The sequence below is a fragment of the Athene noctua genome, chromosome 1 (assembly GCF_965140245.1).
Source record: "Athene noctua chromosome 1, bAthNoc1.hap1.1, whole genome shotgun sequence".
Classification (NCBI taxonomy): Eukaryota; Metazoa; Chordata; class Aves; order Strigiformes; family Strigidae; genus Athene; species Athene noctua.
The window spans coordinates 264,998,759-265,018,345 of record NC_134037.1 but is presented as its reverse complement, the minus strand read 5'-3'; the positions used below and the strand labels follow the sequence as shown (position 1 = coordinate 265,018,345).

The 19,587-nt window shown below is 53.4% G+C and overlaps 1 protein-coding gene across 8 annotated transcripts in view; it reads right to left on the bottom strand.

Moving 5' to 3' along the window:
• The window catches only part of STIM1 (stromal interaction molecule 1), a 101,125-nt gene that overhangs the window by 18,506 nt on the left and 63,032 nt on the right, over positions 1 to 19,587 (bottom strand). For 7 of the 8 annotated variants that reach the window (XM_074919896.1, XM_074919925.1, XM_074919916.1 and 4 more), the window contains 2 exons: positions 9,403 to 9,580; positions 2,356 to 2,533 (listed from right to left, as the gene is read on the bottom strand). In XM_074919896.1, coding sequence (XP_074775997.1) covers positions 2,356 to 2,533; positions 9,403 to 9,580 — 356 coding nt within the window. Of the gene's footprint in view, positions 1 to 31; positions 60 to 2,355; positions 2,534 to 9,402; positions 9,581 to 19,587 lie in introns of all 8 variants that reach the window. The other variant, XR_012634621.1, reaches the window with a different exon arrangement.

The window sequence follows — 19,587 nt, the reverse complement described above, 5'->3', positions numbered from 1 at the left end:
TGTGGGTCAGGTGGGTAAAACCAATACTCACCCTGGCAACGCATCCCTCCCGAAGGCCTCTAAGAAACAACAGAGCAGTTAAGTCACCTCTTTCTGGGCTTCTTACCAAGCGTAAAGTGAAGGGGAAGCAGAATGGATGAGACTCTGACTCCTCCAAACGCCAGGAGCAGGTCGGGGACGAGGGCTCGGGGTTACCAGAGGAAGGCTACACATCCTTATTTCATGGCCAATGGGACAAAGTGCCCCGATTTGTGTCTGTGTGAGTACAGAGACCCCAGCGTGTGTGCTGGAACACAGCTCAGGGACTCTGCTGAGAGGCTGTAGGACCCGTTGGGAGGAACAGGGCTGCATGAGGACAGGGAGGCTCCACAGAGAGACCTGGATAGATCGGATCGGTGCCAACGTCAGCAGGATGGGCTTCAACAAGGGCAAGTGCCAGGTCCTGCCCTTGGGCCACCACAACCCCCTGCGTGGCTACAGGCTCGGGGAGGGGTGGCTGGAGCTGTCTGGGGGAGAAGGGTCTGGGGGTTCTCACTGACCAGCAGCTGAGCAGGAGCCAGCAGCGTGCCCGGGGGCCAAGAAAGCCAACGGCCTCCTGGCTTGGATCAGCACCGGTGTGACCGGCAGGAGCAGGGAGGTGACAGTCCCCCTGTGCTCGGCACTGGGGGGGCCACACCTGGAGGTTGTGTCCAGGTTTGGGCACCTCAACCCGAGAGAGATCTGGAGGGGCTGGAGCGAGGGCAGAGGAGGGCAACGAGGCTGGGGAAGGGCTGGAGAATCAATCCTGTGAGGAGGCAGGGCAGGAGCTGGGAGTGTTCAGGGTGAGGAGGAGGAGGCTGAGGGGAGCCCTCATCCCTCTCTGCAGCTCCTGCCAGGACATTGCAGAGAGGCTGGGGCTGGGCTCTGCTCCCAGGGGATCAGGGACAGGACAAGAGGGAACGGCTGGAAACTGCCCCAGGGGAGGCTCAGGCTGGGCAGGAGGAGAAAATGTTTCCCAGCAAGAGTGGTCCGAGAGTGGAACAGGCTGCCCAGGGAGGGGGGAGTCCCCATCCCTGGGGGGGTTTCAGGGCCGTTGGGATGAGCTGTGGGGGATGTGGGGTAGGGGAGAACTTTGTAGAGTCGGGCTGAGGGTTGGACTCAATGACCCCGAGGGGCTTTTCCAGCCTGAGTGATTGGGAGATTCCATGAACGACTCTGGCTCACAAGAGCAGAGCTGGTGACAGGTGCCTGTGGGTGCCTGGGCTCTTGGTATTCCAAGCAGGAAATAAATCTGCTCTTTGGTGACTATTTGCACACCAAGGCCACGCTGCCCCGCGGCTCCCTGGTTACTTGATGGCCCAGGACACTTTTTTCTCTCTTGTCAGTGGAGACCCTATGTTCTTGTCTCATTTTCTTCCCCGCCCTTCACAGCGGCATAGAAGTTTGGACACAGTGAAGTTGGGAGGAAATGCCAATGGCTGGGAACAGCCACGGTGCTCGCTGGGCTCGTGCGATTCTGGCTCACACAATTTCAGTTTAAACTTAATTATAAATTAATGTCGGGTAAGAATTCTATCAGCTGAAATGGGAAGCAGCAACTGGAGTTGTGGGTTTGCATCTCTCTTGTAGGTTTGGGCAAAGGGCAGTTTTGAGGTAAAATTCCCCGATGCTCACTCTCTGTCACTGCAGGCAGGAGCCATGAGCAACGTCCCCGATTTCCATTATTTCCCCACAGCTTTTGTTACAGGCTCGGGGGTTTCACATGTAGGACTGGGAGTGCTTTTTCTGACCTACAACAAATGATTTCACAAATGCCCTGTGTATCCTTCGGGACAAAACGCATCTCTGTTGCCAGCAGCAGCGTTGCACACAATATTCTGTCTAGGCCTACGTTATGATATGTAATTTGTGGATGCATTTTAGACATATTAGGACATATTTAGACATATTAAGTCTAAAGTTAAGTTTTTGGGAATCGCACCCGAGTCTAACCTTGCCGTGCAGACTCTAATGTAGCGCTCCGTGGCTTTGGAAGGCCGTTTCCTTCGTACACCCCTCTGATCCGCAAGCAAACGTGGCAAGCACAACCAAACTCATTCCAAATCTCCCCCAAACCCATGAATAGGCAGAAAAGAAAAAAAAAAAAAGGCAAGAGCTTATGGTTTGGAGTGGGAGTTAGAAGTCGACAGAGGGGTGCAGGTACAGCTCGGGGCGGGACGGCGCGTGACAGCAGCACAGCCACGTGGAGCGCTGGGAGAAACCCTCGGATCTCTTCCACCCGGAGGAGCATCACCAGCAGAACGCCGCTGGGTTCCTCTGCCTCGCCCTCTCCTGGCACGTCTGGGACGGGGGAGCACCCACCCGGCCGCCCCTCACCTGCTCCAGCTCCTGCTCGGCGTATTTCTGGCGGCTCAGCTCGTTCTCGGTGCCCTCCCGCAGCTCCCGCAGGCGGTGTGCCTCCTGCTTGGCGATGCTGATCTCGTCTTGCAGCTTCTTCTCCAGGTGCACCTTCTCCACCTCCACGGAGCGATGCTCCTCCTGAGCCTTCTGCAGCCTGCAACACAGCCAGAGGGAGCGGGCGCTGCGGCGCGGCCGGGCCCCACAGGGAGCCCAGGGAGCCCGCGGGCACGCGTGGCACCCGCCCCGCTCCCACGGCCACCGCCTGGGTGGCAGCGCCGCAGGGCGCGTCGGGGAGAGCCCCCCCCGCCCGGGGAGAGAGGAAATCCTCCGCTCCACAGCGTCTTCTCGGCGGTGTTTGTCAGCGTGCTGATAGGCGCTTTACAAATATGAATAGGAATAAAGGTATGACTATAAGTATGCCCAAGAAAAAATAAAATTGTCAACTCTACAGTTTCTTCTCAGGCATGTTTAGCAATAGGGTGATAGGTGCTTTACATAGAAATATCAATAAATATAAACATAAAGATAAATATGCCCAAGAAGAAATGAAATTGTCAACTCCACAGTTTCTTCTCAGGCATGTTTAGCAATATGGTGATAGGTGCTTTACAAATAGAAATAGAAATAGAAATATATGCCTGAGAAGAAATGAAATCATCAGCTCCACAGTTTCTTCTCAGGCACATTTAGCAATAGGGTGATAGGCGCTTTACATATAAATATAAATAAATATAAATATAGATATAAATATAGATATAAATAAATATAAATAAAAATATGCCTGAGAATAAATTAAATCATCAACTCCACAGTCTCAACGATTTTGTTTATTAAATACTCAGTATGTATTTTCTTAATTTTCCAAAGCGCATCAAGATTTCCTTTAATAAGCCTCAAAATCCATTTGAATGTTCAGAATTTTTACAAAACTGAAGACCTTTGCCTTTAATTAAAAAAAAAAACAAAGGGAGGGGAGCAGCAGGTATGACCGCCCGGGTGGGATGTCTCCGTGTTCCCCTCCTCTCAGTCTTGCCTGGCAGTGACTGTGTTTCCTCAGGACAGAATTAAATCAGAGGGAATTCTGTATGATAACAAAAAGGAGTAACAGGTCCCAAAGCCACATGCTTCTGGAGACACAGCGATCACCAAGACAAAGGGGGAAAAAAAAAAGATTTGGCAAATATTCAGTTGAAATGAAACGAAGAGGTTCGCTTCGTAATGAAAAACAGCGTGGAACCGCAGCTACCAGTGACAGAAATGAGTATTCAAGGGCTTCTTGCACGAACCAGCCTAATGATTCAAATGAAAAATACTTTTTTTTTTTTTTTTGAAACGGCGGCAACAATTGGTTCGAATCACGCCAGGATGAGTTTCCAGAACACGGCGAAGCGTGGTGGCTTACGCCGTCGGAAAGCAGGGGCATCAAACCACCCCACCTTCCAAAGATGAACTTCTCTTTCCAAGGTCTCCGTTATCGCAGGATGAGGCCAATCGGAGAAGCTGGACAAACCCGGACTGCCGGAGCAGAGGCAATGCTATTCTAAAGCCAGACCAAACTGAGGAAACTCCCGCTGAGCTCTGCCCGCCCCAGACCAGCCCCTTCTCCCTCCAGGTGCCTCCTGCCCTGCCCCGGCAGCTCCTCTGCGGATCGGTGGGATCTTAAATAAGGTGTTAACCCACACCAAGCTACCAGCAACGTCTGTGGGGTCAGCAAGGCACCAGCGTAACCAGCAGAACCAGTCGCACCTTACAGCAGATGGATTTTCAATGAGTAGAACCATCCATAAAATGAAAACAAAAAAACCCACCCTGCCCTAAACCCCCAAACGGAATCACTTTAGCCAGAAATAAGGATTTCAAGGTCATAAAACCTTCTCGCACTCCACATCCAACCTGGAGAGCAAACCCATACCTGGGCTGTGAATGGCCAAGAGCACGTCTGGGGGGGCCCCCGGACACCCAGAAAGGGACACACCACCCCGCAGTCACCACAGCCGCTGCTCCCCGCAGCAGGTGCCCAGGTGTCCCTCTCCCAGCCACACGTCAAAAAAAAAAATGACAATATTATCTGCATTTTTCATTTATAATCCCGAAAATTCGGTCCAGGTCCTGCAGGCTGTTGTTCATGGAGGTATTCTGTCTGACCAGGCAGGTCCACAGACGGTCTCTGAATCGCTGCCTTCTCACCTCTGCCTTCTGATACAACCAGCCCTCTTCTAGACACTTAAGCAGTCCCACTTTTCTGGCTCATCCTCCAGTTGCTAAAAGCACCTGTATCCTTAGTCACAAACTATTTTTTTATAGATTGGCGGGGCCGGGGCAGAGCCGCTCGCTGGCCCAGCCACGGGCTCCTCCCGGCGTGCGGATGGCAACGTGAAGGGGCTGGCTGGGCTGGGCTCTCCCCAGCCCGATGCTGGCTCTCTCCTTGGAAAAGCTCATTTTCAATTTACAGCTCTGTTGAGAGCTTCAAGTGTTTTTCTTCCTAATTTAAAGAGACTCTTGCCAAGACATTCCAAGTTTTTAGATAAACCCACGCTCTCTGCCCTGTGCCTCAGTGCTAAAGCTCTTCCATACTAGGGCTGTAAGAATCTCAAACCACCAAAATATCTCTGTTTAAAGGAGAAATTTCCCTTTATTATGACACATAAGAGGGAAGGAATTTGATCCTTAAGATAATTCTCAAAGGCACTCCAACACTGTATTTTCCCTTACTACCTTTTTTTTCCTGACAGCAGAGCCCGTATATTTTTTTTCTGCTGGTTATGGACAAACCCATGTTTTGTCTGTGCATTCCTGTTGAAACCCAGCTGACTCCCCGAATTCAGTTTCACGTGCACTGAGCTCCACGAGACGACAAAGGGCCTTCAGAGCTACACTTGTGACGAGGGCAAGAAACGAAACTCCACCCAGGGGCTTCACAGCTGAGGCACAGATCTTCAAAACAATCAGCAGATCACAGAATCCCCGAATCATGGAGGCTGGAAAATCCCTTGCAGCCTCTCCAGCCCAACCATGACCCTCCCCCTGACCGTTCCCAACTCCCCCAGATCCCTCAGCGCTGGCTCAGCCCGACTCTTCAACCCCTCCAGGGATCCCGGGGACTCCCCCCTGCCCTGGGCAGCCCATTCCAACGCCCAACAGCCCCTTCTGCACAGAAATCCTTCCTCAGAGCCAGCCTGACCCTGCCCTGGGCAGCTTGAGGCCATTCCCTCGGGGCCTGGCGCTGGGGCCTTGGCTCCAGAGACTCATCCCCCCTCTCTGCCCCCTCCTGGCAGGGAGTTGCAGAGGGCCAGGAGGTCTCCCCTCAGCCTCCTCTGCTCCAGACTGAACCCCCCCAGTTCCCCCAGCCGCTCGCTCCTCATGCGACATGTGCGCTGTTTGAAGATCTTCCCTACAGATCTTCAAGCAATCTCCAGTCGTCAGCGGGATGTGCCATGAACTTTTTTATCTTCGTGGGTTATTTAACGGACTGGAAAGTGCCACTGTTGAAGGATGTTCTCCAAAGGTATTTTGAAGATGAACAAAAAAGAGACTCTTGCCAAGACATTCCAAGTTTTCAGATAAACCCACGCGCTCTGCCCTGTGCCTCAGTGCTAAAGCTCTTCCATACGAGGGCTGTAAGAATCTCAAACCACCAATATCTCCATTTCAAGGAGAAATTTTTGTAGCTTTTTGTAGTAAACTTCCTTTCTCAGCTCCAAGAGCCTACCAGAGCTGTTCCTCCGATCACCACGCTAGCAGTTGGCAGGCAAGTGGACGGGCATCGCTCGCCTTCCGGAGGGGTGTTCAGCACCGAGGTTCAATGAGCCGGGAAAGGAGGTTCCTTCAAGCTCTAGAAAAGAAGTTTCTGAGCAGAACTTCAGCACAACTGCTACACAAGTCCATGGGAACCGGTGCCGTTGGCACGTTTTGGCAGTTTGTGCAGTGGCTGAGGACCACAGCTGAACCTCGCTGGGACAAGGATGAAGACGTGAAGGCGCGTTCCCCCTTCAGAGGAGAATGAGCTCAGTCCTCTGCCGAGAGGCCCCACAAGGTCCAGGAACTCACCTCCCCCTTGGGGAGCCACGGCTCAGTGCCCTCTGCAGAACACAAGCCCTTTCTGCAAACCCTGCAGAAACATCACACGCTGCTCTGGCTTAAGACCCAAGCCACGTTTAGTGTACGTGGTTTTGGGTTTCTTCCTCTCCGGCTTTCGAGCATTAGCTGAACTTCCCAGGCACATGGTTTTTGTTTACGTGGCTCTGCCCTCGGCAGCAAATCCCAAGGTTGTTCCCCACAGCCAGTGTTGGGACTTCTGGGGTGACCCCACTCCTCAGTGACACCCACAGACACCTCCCACCCCGGCCACCGCTCTGCTGCTTGAGGAGATGGACACCGAGAAGGAATTCCTGTCTCCTTCTGGCTGTAGGAAAAAAAAAAAAAATTTTTTTTCTTTGGGGTGTTTCTAACCTTTAACCTAAAATTACACAAAGCTCTGTGAAAGCAGCTGTAGATTAGAGCCGGCTCCATGGTGGGCAGAGGGGAAATGCACTTTATCCTACCCCTACACCAAAAAGAAAGCAGGTCAGGTGGCCGCACCGCTGCCAGGGGACCGTGCCCGGTTTGGCACCCGCACCTGGGTACTCCCTCCAGTGCTTGCTCTCCGTGCAGCTGCCAACTGATGCGATCGAAGAAGAAAACCATCCGAGTAACACCCACGTGCGGGACAATTCCCTGAAGACTGTCATGAGCATATAGGCAAGAGATGAGGCTGCAGGTCGTAGGGTTTCCAACGACTGGGCTGTTTGCGAACGCGAGGGGCTGGGCTCCGCTTCCAGGGAAACCACCAGGAACACAACTGGGTGCCCAAATTAAGGTTTATCCTAATGAAAAGTACTTACAGACAAAGACTATCACGCTATTTGCTAAACCTGCCCTTAAAAAAAATATTTCATTGCTGAAAAACCCAACTGGTTTGTCATCAACAGTCTTGAATGCTCTTTTCTCTGGTCAGTCATTTTACTGGAACCATTAGAAGCTTTTCTGTGAGTAGAGGTCACATTCCTGAGGCTACAGGATTTTGCCCAAGTGCCTAGAGTTCAAATATTCGTATTTAACACTCCAAAATTATTAATTTTTTCATCCTTCGCAGGCAACACTCCTGGATTTAGCTACCATCGTGCAGACAGGGAAGCATGGACTTTTACATACAGCTCAAAGAACTCCAGAGGGGATGTGTCATTCCTCTGATGGCTTCCACCCACAGCATGCTTTCTCCCCGTCAGAAGCCAGGGTGAAAAACCTGCTCAGCCTGGATGACAAATTCTAAGTGAGCTGGATTACCTTACAGTCCTTTAAGAGGCTCTTCTTCCCCTCCAGGTAGGGATTTACACTGCCACGTCGGGGCGTGGGGAGCCTGGTGTACTTTCAGGATGAGTCAAGCTGGGACTAGAAACCACTGTATGTTTCACTGCTCCTCTGTAATTAAATTTTAATTTAACTTTTCTATTATCATAGAAAAACTGGCTGCCCCTGGCCTGGATGAGTGAACAGTCTGCTGGGTCAAGCCCTGGCTGGATGGACAGTCCCAGAGAGTCAATGGAGCTAAATCCAGCTGGAGGCCTGAGGACACCACACACACAAGTGCAGTCCTCAGGGTCAGTGCTGGGACCATTTCTGGTCGGTGTCTTTACTGATGATCTTGATAGGGACACAGAGTGTGTCACCAGTAAATTCACAGATGACACCAAGTGCAGCGGGAGCGTCCATCTGCGTGAGGACAGGGAGGCTCCACAGAGAGACCTGGATAGATCGGATCGGTGCCAACGTCAGCGGGATGGGCTTCAACAAGGGCAAGTGCCAGGTCCTGCCCTTGGGCCACCACAACCCCCTGCGTGGCTACAGGCTCGGGGAGGGGTGGCTGGAGCTGTCTGGGGGAGAAGGGTCTGGGGGTTCTCACTGACCAGCAGCTGAACAGGAGCCAGCAGCGTGCCCGGGGGCCAAGAAAGCCAACGGCCTCCTGGCTTGGATCAGCACCGGTGTGACCAGCAGGAGCAGGGAGGTGACAGTCCCCCTGTGCTCGGCACTGGGGGGGCCACACCTGGAGGTTGTGTCCAGGTTTGGGCACCTCAACCCGAGAGAGATCTGGAGGGGCTGGAGCGAGGGCAGAGGAGGGCAACGAGGCTGGGGAAGGGCTGGAGAATCAATCCTGTGAGGAGGCAGGGCAGGAGCTGGGAGTGTTCAGGGTGAGGAGGAGGAGGCTGAGGGGAGCCCTCATCCCTCTCTGCAGCTCCTGACAGGACATTGCAGAGAGGCTGGGGCTGGGCTCTGCTCCCAGGGGATCAGGGACAGGACAAGAGGGAACGGCTGGAAACTGCCCCAGGGGAGGCTCAGGCTGGGCAGGAGGAGAAAATGTTTCCCAGCAAGAGTGGTCCGAGAGTGGAAGAGGCTGCCCAGGGAGGGGGGAGTCCCCATCCCTGGGGGGGTTTCAGGGCCGTTGGGATGAGCTGTGGGGGATGTGGGGTAGGGGAGAACTTTGTAGAGTCGGGCTGAGGGTTGGACTCGCTGATCCCGAGGGGGGCTTTTCCAACCTGAAGGGTTCAGTGATTCCATAAATGTGGTAAATAAACAGGAAGTACCTTTCTGACATAAGACAACACACTCTAAAAGAAGAGTGAGCACCATCGAGTACAGGAGCACTCACATCCCTTGCACTCAGCTGGATGTTTTGCTCCTTCCAGCAGCGAAGTGCTGAGGGTAGGGAGAAGAGCTCTCACACATCACCAGCACCAAAACTAAACAGCAAAATCTTCCCCAAAATCCACAACTATTTTTTTGAACCAGAAATGACAACCAGAGCAGAACAGGAACTAAACAAAGAGACAAAACACGACATAAAAACATCGCGGAGAGGAAACGGAGCGGGAGGACGTACGGCTGCGCGGGACCACGGGTCAGAGGAAACCTTCCCAGAAATCTAAATGATTAACAACCTCAGGAAAGCGACAGCTGAATGCCCCCACTGGGCGCACACATAAACCCCACCTTTCTTGGAGGTCATGGAGAGACTGCTCAGCTCTGTGAAGTCCCTCGAGGTCTTTCATCATCTTCTTCATGTGCTCCTTCGAATAGCGGTTCTGGATGTAGGCAAACCAGCAGCCGCCCACCCCGATGACGATGGACACCACCAGCATGAAGTCCTTCAGGTGGTTGTGACGCGTTACTGGAAGAGACCAGAGATGCTACTGAATTCAGCAGAACGGGATGATTAACTCCACAGTGCTTCCCCTGCACCGGAGCTGGACACGAGAGCTTGAGGCAGCGTTAGAAGGAACCGTGACCCAGGATTCCCAAAAGGAAAAGATGGGCTACATCAGTAGTTAAGGGGGAAAAAAAGAAGCTTGACAATATTTATTCAGTGTGAATGGGGAAGCAGGGAAAAAAAAAAAAAAAGGATGATTAAATTCAAAATCTTATAATTTGCCTGGCAGGACATGATGCCGGAGCATCCACAGCTCCCCAGAGCAGCTGTGCTCTTTTAGGACACGGCAGATACCCTGAGTATGAAGGTGTAAGAGCTAACAAGAAAAGAACTGTGTTGAAAAAAATACAACTGTGATCACAGAGACAGGCCAGATCAAGTATCGAACTGTCAAGCTGCAAAACTTTCCATCAGAATTACAGCTCAGCGTGGAACCCCCCTTTTCAGCAGTTAGCAAAACAGCTACTTAGAAAAAAGTGTGGATGCATGTGAGAGAGAGAAAGTAAATAAGTGGGGGTTTTAAGTGCTAAACAAAACCCCAAACCATGTGTCAAGCAGAATTTTTTACTGTTTACTATTGAGCAAAACCCCCAACAAGTATGTACTGAGAAAGCTAAAAATGAGAACGAGCAGCTTAGTCGGGCTAGCTGGGACTGCACGCCGTCTCCCGGTTTCGGCTAAAAGAAGTAGATTTAGATGGGATCTAAGGAAGAAATTTTTTATGAGGGCGGTGAAACACTGGCACAGGTTGCTCAGAGAGGTGGTCGATGGCCCCTCCCTGGAAGGGTTCAAGGCCGGGTTGGACGGGGCTTTGGGCAACCTGGGCTAGCGGAAGGTGGCCCTGCCCCTGCAGGGGGGTGGAGCTGGATGGGCTTTGAGGTCCCTCCCAACCCAAACCCTCCCGTGATTCTACCCCCAAGCACAACCTCCCCCCTGCACCTCACGGTCCCGTTTCCTTTCGCCACCAGTACTACGGATTTACCCAGAGCCGCGGATTTCCCGTCGAGGCTACACCCAGCTGAGGGGAACCCCCCTCCCCAGCAGCACGGGGCGTGCTCGCCCGCTCCCCCGGCCGCGAGTCCCCCGGGAGCCAGCCCCGTCCCCACGTGCCTCCTCTAAGACACCCTGAAGTCCCAGATGGAAAATCAGTGCAGGACGAGCAAGGTGAGCGTGTGAAGGGACATTTCTCCGTGAGCAGCCCCCAGACCCCCCCCAGGACCGGCTCTGCGTGACGGTGCTCGGCTGGACACAACCGACGGGGTAATTTAGGTTGGCAGCTGTGGGCGAAGCACAACCAGAAAACCCCTTTGGTTCCCCTGAAGCAGGAGCTGGGGGGGTTTGAACACAGAAAATGTTATGTCTGCAACCTGCCCCCTCCCCTCTCTGCCAGCCCTGAGAGCACAGGGCGGCTTCGGGGGGCTGGGGGCAGCCACGTCACCTCCGGGTTCTGAGAGCTGCCAGCAGGTCCAGCCACGGGAGGGCCCTTCCTTAGAGGAATTGCCAAGGATGTGCCAATCCCAGCTCCTCTCAAAGGACCCAGCAATGCTCTTTCTCCCAGATTGATGCGAAAACCCTTCCTCTGCCCTGCACCCAGGCTGGAGGATGCCCCAACCCAGCACGCACGAGCTGGGCTGCACCCACAGCAGCACCCATTTTCACAAGCAAAAACCCTGCCACGAGGCAAGTCCTCGCTGCCGGATCCTCGCAGCAATACCTGCCTGCCCGTGGGGCAAACGGGCCGCGGCGGCCCGGCAAGCAGGAGCAGGGCTCCCCAAAATGAGCTGAGGCAGGAACAACATTTATTGTACCCCAAATTCCTTGATGCCCTAGTGAAGTCAAGCCCAGGGACACAGGACATTTGCTTTACCTCATCCCCAAACCACCTGCCAGGAATCTCTTTTTCAGGCAAGACACAAGATGCAGAAACTAAAGGTTATTGCCAGCAGGCAAAACGTGATGAAGGGAAGATGAAGAAGTGGCAAAGGGGGATGCTGATGTGTTTTAATTAGGAGAAGAAGATTGCTGGATTTGGTACAATTCAGCATTCTGGGGATGGTGAGCTGGAAATGTTTTTCCATGCTCGTGCATCTCCAACAAATGATACACTTGGGATTTCCTAGCAAAGGCAGAATGACGTGCAGGCCTGTAAGAATATCCCCATCGAGCACAGATGATGGGGTAGATCAACATTTTCTTTTTCACACGCTGAAGCTGCCACGTTGAAGCGATACAGGGACTTCTAAACACAAACACCGTTACGAGCCACAGACAGAATATTCTGGTACTATCAAGAATACAAATACACACACAAACATAAGGATCTGGCCAAAATGAATCATTCCGAGCCAAAGGCTTTAGATGAAGCATCATGTAAAGGTGTGTGCAGCCTCAGTCTAAGGACTATATTGCCTCACGCAGAGGGACAGACGTGAACAGGCGCAGACATGAGCCTGCGAAGCGCGGCAGAGCAAAGCCAAGATCACGCTAAGCTCGACTGTACTGATTTCAGAACAGACGTGTTGCAACAGCAAGGGCATGAAACCTGTGAGGAGGAAACAGCCTTGTACTGGATCTTGGTTTGCTGATTTATTTCTTCTGAAGCAAAGAACAGCTGACATGTGCCGTAACTGGGAAAAAATGAGGCTTCTAAAGGTCGGCTCCCCCTGGCGCAGATGACGGATGCGCGTGCTCCGAGTCCTCTGCCTGCATCCTAAGGGATGCACCGCCCGGAGCCTGTTCCCAGCGACGCCCACAGCGATCTTCAGCTGTCCAAGGGCCCGAGTCTGACCCCGGTCCGGCACCAGGCGCTGCCCTGTGCCTCCTCCTGCTCGCAGCCCATGCTCAGTTCCTCCGCTGGAGCCCAGCCCGCCTGGAAGCGCGTCAGTCTGACGGGGCCACCCTCACTAGCAGAAAAATCATTTCTGGAGTGACTCAAGTGGGCTGCTGCCATCTGAGGCTGGCAAGAACTGCTCTGCTTGAGTGCGAGCCAGAAAGGAGGAATACACACAAGCCAGCCCAAGAAACAGATGTAAAGCAGCCCAGTACCCTGACTCTACGGAAACACTCTGGCAACCTGTGACGGACATTCCGCATTCAGGAACCTGCGATGTGGAGCAGACAGACTGCCCGGAGAGCACAGGGAAAACCCCCAGACGTGGTCGCCACTGGGGCTAGCTTCCTCCCACAGCTGTGCTCAGGCATGAGAGGCCAGCACGGCACCCGGGGCGGTGGCCCCGCAGAGCTCTTGAGGGGTGCAGGCAGGGACCCGCAGCTGCCTGCTGTGTTTGCATCAGTTGGGGCATAAAACGACTCCTCCACAACGTCTAAGAAATGTTTTCCAGTCGATAAAAGACAAAAGTATACCTGTGACAGAATGGGCTTCCCTCTAGGTTTGCCTTTACACACAACTCAGAGCTGGGCCCCCACCTCAGCGAATGGCAACTTCCACCAGTCCCAGCTCCTCCTCCTATCGGGATTCCAAACCATCCCACCATGCAAAGTCCTCCGCAGCTTCCCTTGGTGTTTCTTTTCTTTCAGTGATCATAAAGCCCATAAATTTCCATCAGTCAGCGAGTCCTGGCTTGGCTGCGGCTCTGCTCCTGATCACACGGTCTGTGGGGCTGTTTCAGGGCCATCAAGTCACCCAGCTTCAATCAACCCTCTTTTCTTTGTCGGTCTCCCACAACCTTTCCTCCATGTTCCATTTAACATTTCTCATTTCTGAGAGGTTCATCTCAGAACCTTTAAAAACATTAAAACTAGACGCTTTGATTATCACCCATCTCTTCTGTCTGTATCCGTTACACTATTCTGATCAGCTCAAGCATGCCTAAACTAAGGGTTTCAACCTTTTTTAACCCGGTCTTTACCCCGGGGTTAACTAGGCTGGGTTTTGGCCAGCCATGCGGAGGCTGTACATGGGAGGAATGAGCAGCGCAGCGCGGTTGTATGACTTCAGGCCAGCTGAGCCCCTGCAGCCTCACAACACTTTACTAATTTCTAGTCTCTTCTTCGGAATCACAATGACCACTGACTTCTTATTTCCATGGCCTCATTTATTTATGAGTAATTGTTAAAAAAAGCAGCAGGTAACTGCTGGCCAGGCTACAGGGGCTGCTCCTGCTCTCCAGGCTGCCGGGAACCTCCCCCTCAATTTAACCTGCAATTCCCGAAGCCAAGGAATAATCACCTCCCATTTGCCAGGAACAGATGTAAGAGCGTTTCAGCAGAAATTTATTAAATAACAATCGTAGCATAGTGAGACTGCTACGGCTTACGAAGAAGTGTGTGATTTTTAGGACAATACATATTTTTTTTAAAGCATGACATTCGCCTCTGGAATTTTATAGAGTGAACATAATCTACCGCTGAAAAATAATCGATGCCATCTGTCACTTGAAGAGGTTAATCGATAAGCAGCGATGGGGCTCAGCTCCCGGCCCACCAGCACTCAACTGCTGGATTAACAGCGGTTAAATAATAATTATTTAATGCAAACAAACACCGCAAAGGTAAAATCCCAGCTCAGGGAGGAAAACCTGTGCCCGTGCCAGGGGTGGGACGGCTCTTTGCCCTGCTGAAACACAAGCACTGCAGCAATCTCTGAGATGTGCAAACATAAACCAGAGGAGGAACGGCGTCCTTGTCCCAGATAAGCTCTCCTGCACACTCAGACCCCTTGCAGACGCTGGTGCCAGTGAGCTTCTGCAGGAGCTGATTTTTCTCAGAAGCAGATAGAATAGCTTGGCACTATCTCGAAACCCGACCCTGAGCGCCTCTCGGTGAGGCAAGCTGCTCCGGCTGAAATCCGGGCAGCAGCTCTCCCCCGCCAGGCTGACCCTTCCCATCTCAGCCCTTTCGGGGAAGTTTTGCTGCGATTTGGCCACATTTTCCCAGCAGACGGGTCCTGCAGCCGGCCCGGACACACAGCACCTCTGCAGCAAGCGGGAGCAGAGACCCACAGTGTGTCCCCCCCAGCACCCCGAGCGCAGGGACACCAGGGAAACCCAGCCTGAGCCAAACTGGCAAACTGGGAGGCACCGCTGGACAGACAGACAGTACAGATGGGTGACCAAAGGGGTGGGTGACCTCCTGGTGGGAGGCTCACCAGTGGCACCGACCAGGACAGGGTGGGGGGTGACAGATTTAAACTGACAGAGGGGAGATTTAGATGAGATCTAAGGCAGAAATTGTTCCCTGTGAGGGGGGTGAGGCCCTGGCACAGGCTGCACAGAGAAGCTGTGGCTGCCCCCTCCCTGGAAGGGTTCAAGGCCAGGTTGGACGGGGCTTTGGGCAACCTGGGCTGGTGGCAGGTGGCCCTGCCCGGGGCAGGGGGTGGAACTAGGTGACCGTTAAGGCCCCTTCCAGCCCAAACCATTCCCTGATTCAGTGATGACAGCCAAAGTACGAGCTGGGCCAAGGTGGGGGGGGCTGGGGCAGGCTGCTCACCTGGGAGGGGAACCCACAGAGGGAAGGTAAAGCACAAAAGCACACGGCGGGATGGGGGGGCTCGGGGGGGGCTGCCCCACAGCCTGCACCAGATCTGCACGGGGCAGGGACAGCAACGCTCCTCCCCTGACCGCAACGGAGGGGCTTCCCCCCGCGTCGGGGAGAGGGACAGGACCTTCCTCCTCCCCTTACCCTGACCAAGCCTTCCTTGAAACCATTCACGTGTAAATTCAACGCGAAAGAAATAAACAAGATTACTGGCCCTGCTTCCCATTCCGGATGGATTATCACAACATCCTCTTCTAAGGAGCAGATTCTGGCAAGTTGCTGCAGCTACGTCATTTTGAATCCCTTTTATTTCACGCTTTGAGAAGGCTGCTGGGCTGACTTGTTCAGATGGTTTGTTCTCCACCCACCCACAGCTCCTACAGCCTCTCCCTCCTCTCCCCTTTCCTCCCCGCTTTGCCCAGCTGGCTGCCAGCGCCGCTGCCTCACGCCCTGAGCTAAGGCAAGTCGAGGTGTTGCACAGAAATACCTGCCGGCCCCACCTCGAGCTGAGTCACCTCCCGCTCCCAGTGCCTCCCAGTGCCAACCATTCTCAGCTCCACCACACGGGCTCTTGACAAACACCCTTCCCCTTCAGCAGCGTGCACTCACGACAAGCAGGTAACTCAGGAAAACTCAGCTTGGATGCAAATGTTGCCTTTTTGCCCCCTAGAACTTTTCTTTGTGAGATACAGGTTGACCAGAATTATTCAAATCTCCCTTCCTGAGATGGAATGGATAGGTAGCAAAAAGTAAATTCAGCCAAGGTGTTTTTTCTCTGCAGGGCTTCTCCAACGGGAAGCGAAGGGCTCCCCAGAACAGGACAGGGCTCCCATCCCTAACATAACCCTGGGTTAAGCAATTCAAAGAACGGTAAATAAAAATCCAGTTAATCTGAAAGCTGTTCTACCCGCTGTTTGCATCCTTCCCCACGCTGTGAAAGGTCTCTGGGTATCTCAGATCTGGCACACAGTGCCAAGCACGTCGCCTCGCAGAGCGACCGGCTGCAGGATGTCTACACTTTCCAAATGGACTTTGGGAAGATAAAGAGAAGGGGGAAAAAAAAGGACAAAAAAGTACACAGCTGTTACATTTTACACTCAAATTCTCAAAAAACAGTACTTGCCACGAACTGCTGGTTTGTTTATCTAGAAATGTAGCTCTCAGTACTGTTAACCCACGTGAAAATGAAGAGCACAAAGCACGCTCGGCAGCAAGGAAGCTAAGTTTCCCCGAGAGGCATTTCTCAAAGTGCCTTTCAAGAACACACACGGCTTCGCTGCCACCCCCACGCGCGCCACGGCACCCCGAGGCAACCCAGCCGACCCTGAAATGGCCAACAGAAGGGCCTGGGAGCTGGCAAACGAGTGACTGCCATTGCAAACCAGCTTCAATGGTGTTTTAGTGAAAACCTCGGCGGGGCCCTGTCAGAGCCTGCTGGGAGAGGCCCCGGAAGGTGCCGAGGAGTGTGCAAGGCCGTGAGCTCTGCACCGGCTGTGTGACAGCTAACGCTGCCCTGACACAACCACTGGATGCAACACGTCTCCCGGCTGCAACTAATATCTCTTATTTCCTACCAAGTGCCACAACACAACCAAAAGGATTCACTCAAAGACCCGGCCAGGCTGGAGCCATGGGCTGAGCCCAGCTGGGGGAGTTTCACTGAGGGCAAATGCCGGGGGCTGCCCTTGGGCCACAACAGCCCCCAGCAGGGCTACAGGCCTGGGGAGGAGTGGCTGGAGAGCTGCCGGTCAGAGAGGGGCTGGGGGGTGAGAATGAGCCAGAGTGTGCCCAGGGGGCCAAGGAGGGCAACGGCATCCTGGCTTGTGTCAGCACTGGCGTGGCCAGCAGGGACAGGGGAGGGATCTGAGCCCTGGGCTCGGCACTGGGGAGGCCGCCCCTCGATTCCTGGGTTCAGTTTTGGGCCCCTCACCCCAAAAGGGCCATTGAATGACTCGAGCGTGGCCAGAGAAGGGCAACGGAGCTGGGGCAGGGTCTGGAGCACAGGTCTGCTGGGGAGCGGCTGGGGGAACTGGGGGGGTTCAGTCTGGAGCAGAGGAGGCTGAGGGGAGACCTCCTGGCCCTCTGCAACTCCCTGCCAGGAGGGGGCAGAGAGGGGGGATGAGTCTCTGGAGCCAAGGCCCCAGCGCCAGGCCCCGAGGGAATGGCCTCAAGCTGCCCAGGGCAGGGTCAGGCTGGCTCTGAGGAAGGATTTCTGTGCAGAAGGGGCTGTTGGGCCTTGGAATGGGCTGCCCAGGGCAGGGGGGAGTCCCCGGGATCCCTGGGGGGGTTGAAGAGTCGGGCTGAGCCAGCGCTGAGGGATCTGGGGGAGTTGGGAACGGTCAGGGGGAGGGTCATGGTTGGGCTGGAGGAGCTGCAAGGGATTTTCCAACCCAGATCATTCTGGGGTGCTGTGAAAATCCTGGTGACTGCACAGGCTGGGAAATGAGGCCACAGCAGAGCGACACAGTTACAGTCACGGGCATGACCCTGCCCCACACACTCCATGCCCCCAGCCCGATATATTCAAGCCCCCAAATTATCTTTCTGACCCTCTGCACTCGCCGTGTCCCACAGGTACAGCTCCACCAAACCCCCTGGGTGCAGGCGTCACACTCGGTTTGATCCATGTGGCGCAGAGCACGGCCAGGCACAGCCCTGACTGTCCGACAGGGCCCCCCACCATTCCAGTGTAGAAAAGACAGGGAAACTCTGTAAATCACAGTAAATCACTCAGGATGTGTCAGCGTGGGGAAGCGGGCTGAGGCTGTGTTCAGCCTCTGTGTCCAGCACCCTGTGACAGAGGCCAACCCTACAGCAAGGCACCGGAGCAGAGGTTTTACAGGTGACGCTGGATTGTCTGTGTCCAGTTTATCACAACTTCAATCTCGCCACAGCTCTGCCCGGCCTGCAAAGGGGCTGGCACAGCCTGCTCTGCTCGCGTGGGGCCTCTCCTGCTCCGCCGCTCCCGCGCCGCTTCACCCCTTCGCTCCCGGCACCGGCGACCGCGACCGGGCAAACCCGCAAGCGTGTGAACGCTGCAGGGAAAAGCAACACACCCCGAGGAAACCCGACTCTATGCTTTTTCTCTTTTTTTTTTTTTTTTCTAGGGAAGGAAGGAAGAACGGACACAATTTTACCAAAGCCTGTAGTAGTTAGCACACTGACTGCAAGACTGTTCGTGTCACGTCAGGTTTGCAGCACTGCCTTTGCTTCACCTTGGAAGGAAGCAAGGGAAAAAAAAAAAGCGCCCTACAGTAGCCAAAACTTAACAGCAACCTCAGGTGTCTTAGGCAAGAGTCCCACTATGAAAGCTACAAATTTGAAACCTCAACTTTTAAACAAAAAGTTTCACAAAGTTTTACTTTAAGAACAGAACCAGGATGGATTATTAGAAAATCAGCAGTTTTACAGCAACTTATCAATAAGCACCGATGAAACAGAAAAATCTACATACTCTGTAAATTCTACACCGGTTGTTGATGTCTCAGTTGAAATATCAGAAAAACCACACATAGGAATTACTAATTTTTTCATTTCCCCGTGTGAATCAATCAGAGCAGTGTAGCAGCAGACACTGTCAGACAGGAGAGGGAAGAGCCCACGCGAGGATGCAGACGCGGGACGGGCAGCGCTCCCCCTGAAGCCCGCCAGCAGCATAAAGCACAAAAATGCCCCTGACTTAAAAAAACCCAAACAAAGCCAACAGCTTGATCAATTCCCCTGATGGCACCTACAGTTCTTTTCTCTGTTGATAAAGCCCCAGTCCCTTCTCGAGTCTTTTTTACTTGCTAGTGGACCCTCAAGATAATTACGGAACGACGCTTTTATAAACGTGCCGATTTTCAGTGGCAATAGGACGCTCTATGACCAGCCAGATTTCCTGTTGCCCCACTCCTTGGCTGTCCAGGGTCAGAGCTTTAGAGGACCCGAGCCTAAAGCCCAGCCCAGCGCCGGGGTGCTGCTGGCAGACGGGCTGAGAAAACAATACGGTGACGCGAAGGGACCCTGTGAAGTCCATTAATGAGACAAAGCTGCTTTTCTGTCTAGGTGCAGGTAATCTAAACACAATCCAGTTAACTGTAAATATTTAAAGTGGATAGTAAATCTCGCAGCGATAAATGAATCTGGTATTTGGTTAAGAAATCCTATTGCATTAAACAAATAATGATTCAACGGATCTAGAAATACTCGTCAAATACGCTTTTACTTATTATAAAGGGAAACAAATCGTCACATTGGCAGCTATACCCAAGGAACTGTGGCTTCATCCACCCCAGGGAGGGGGCACCAAGGAACAAACGCTTCATGAAAAGCAAAAAAAAAGGTCAGTTTGTTCAGAAACCTCCAACAAGTGCCACCTCCTGCCTGGGAACCGTCTCCTTCGCCAGGCACCCGGTCCTTGCGCTGCTCTTCACCCACAGAGCCCAGGGCAGGTGCTGGTCGGGCAGCAGCTTGGCAAACCACCCTGGCTT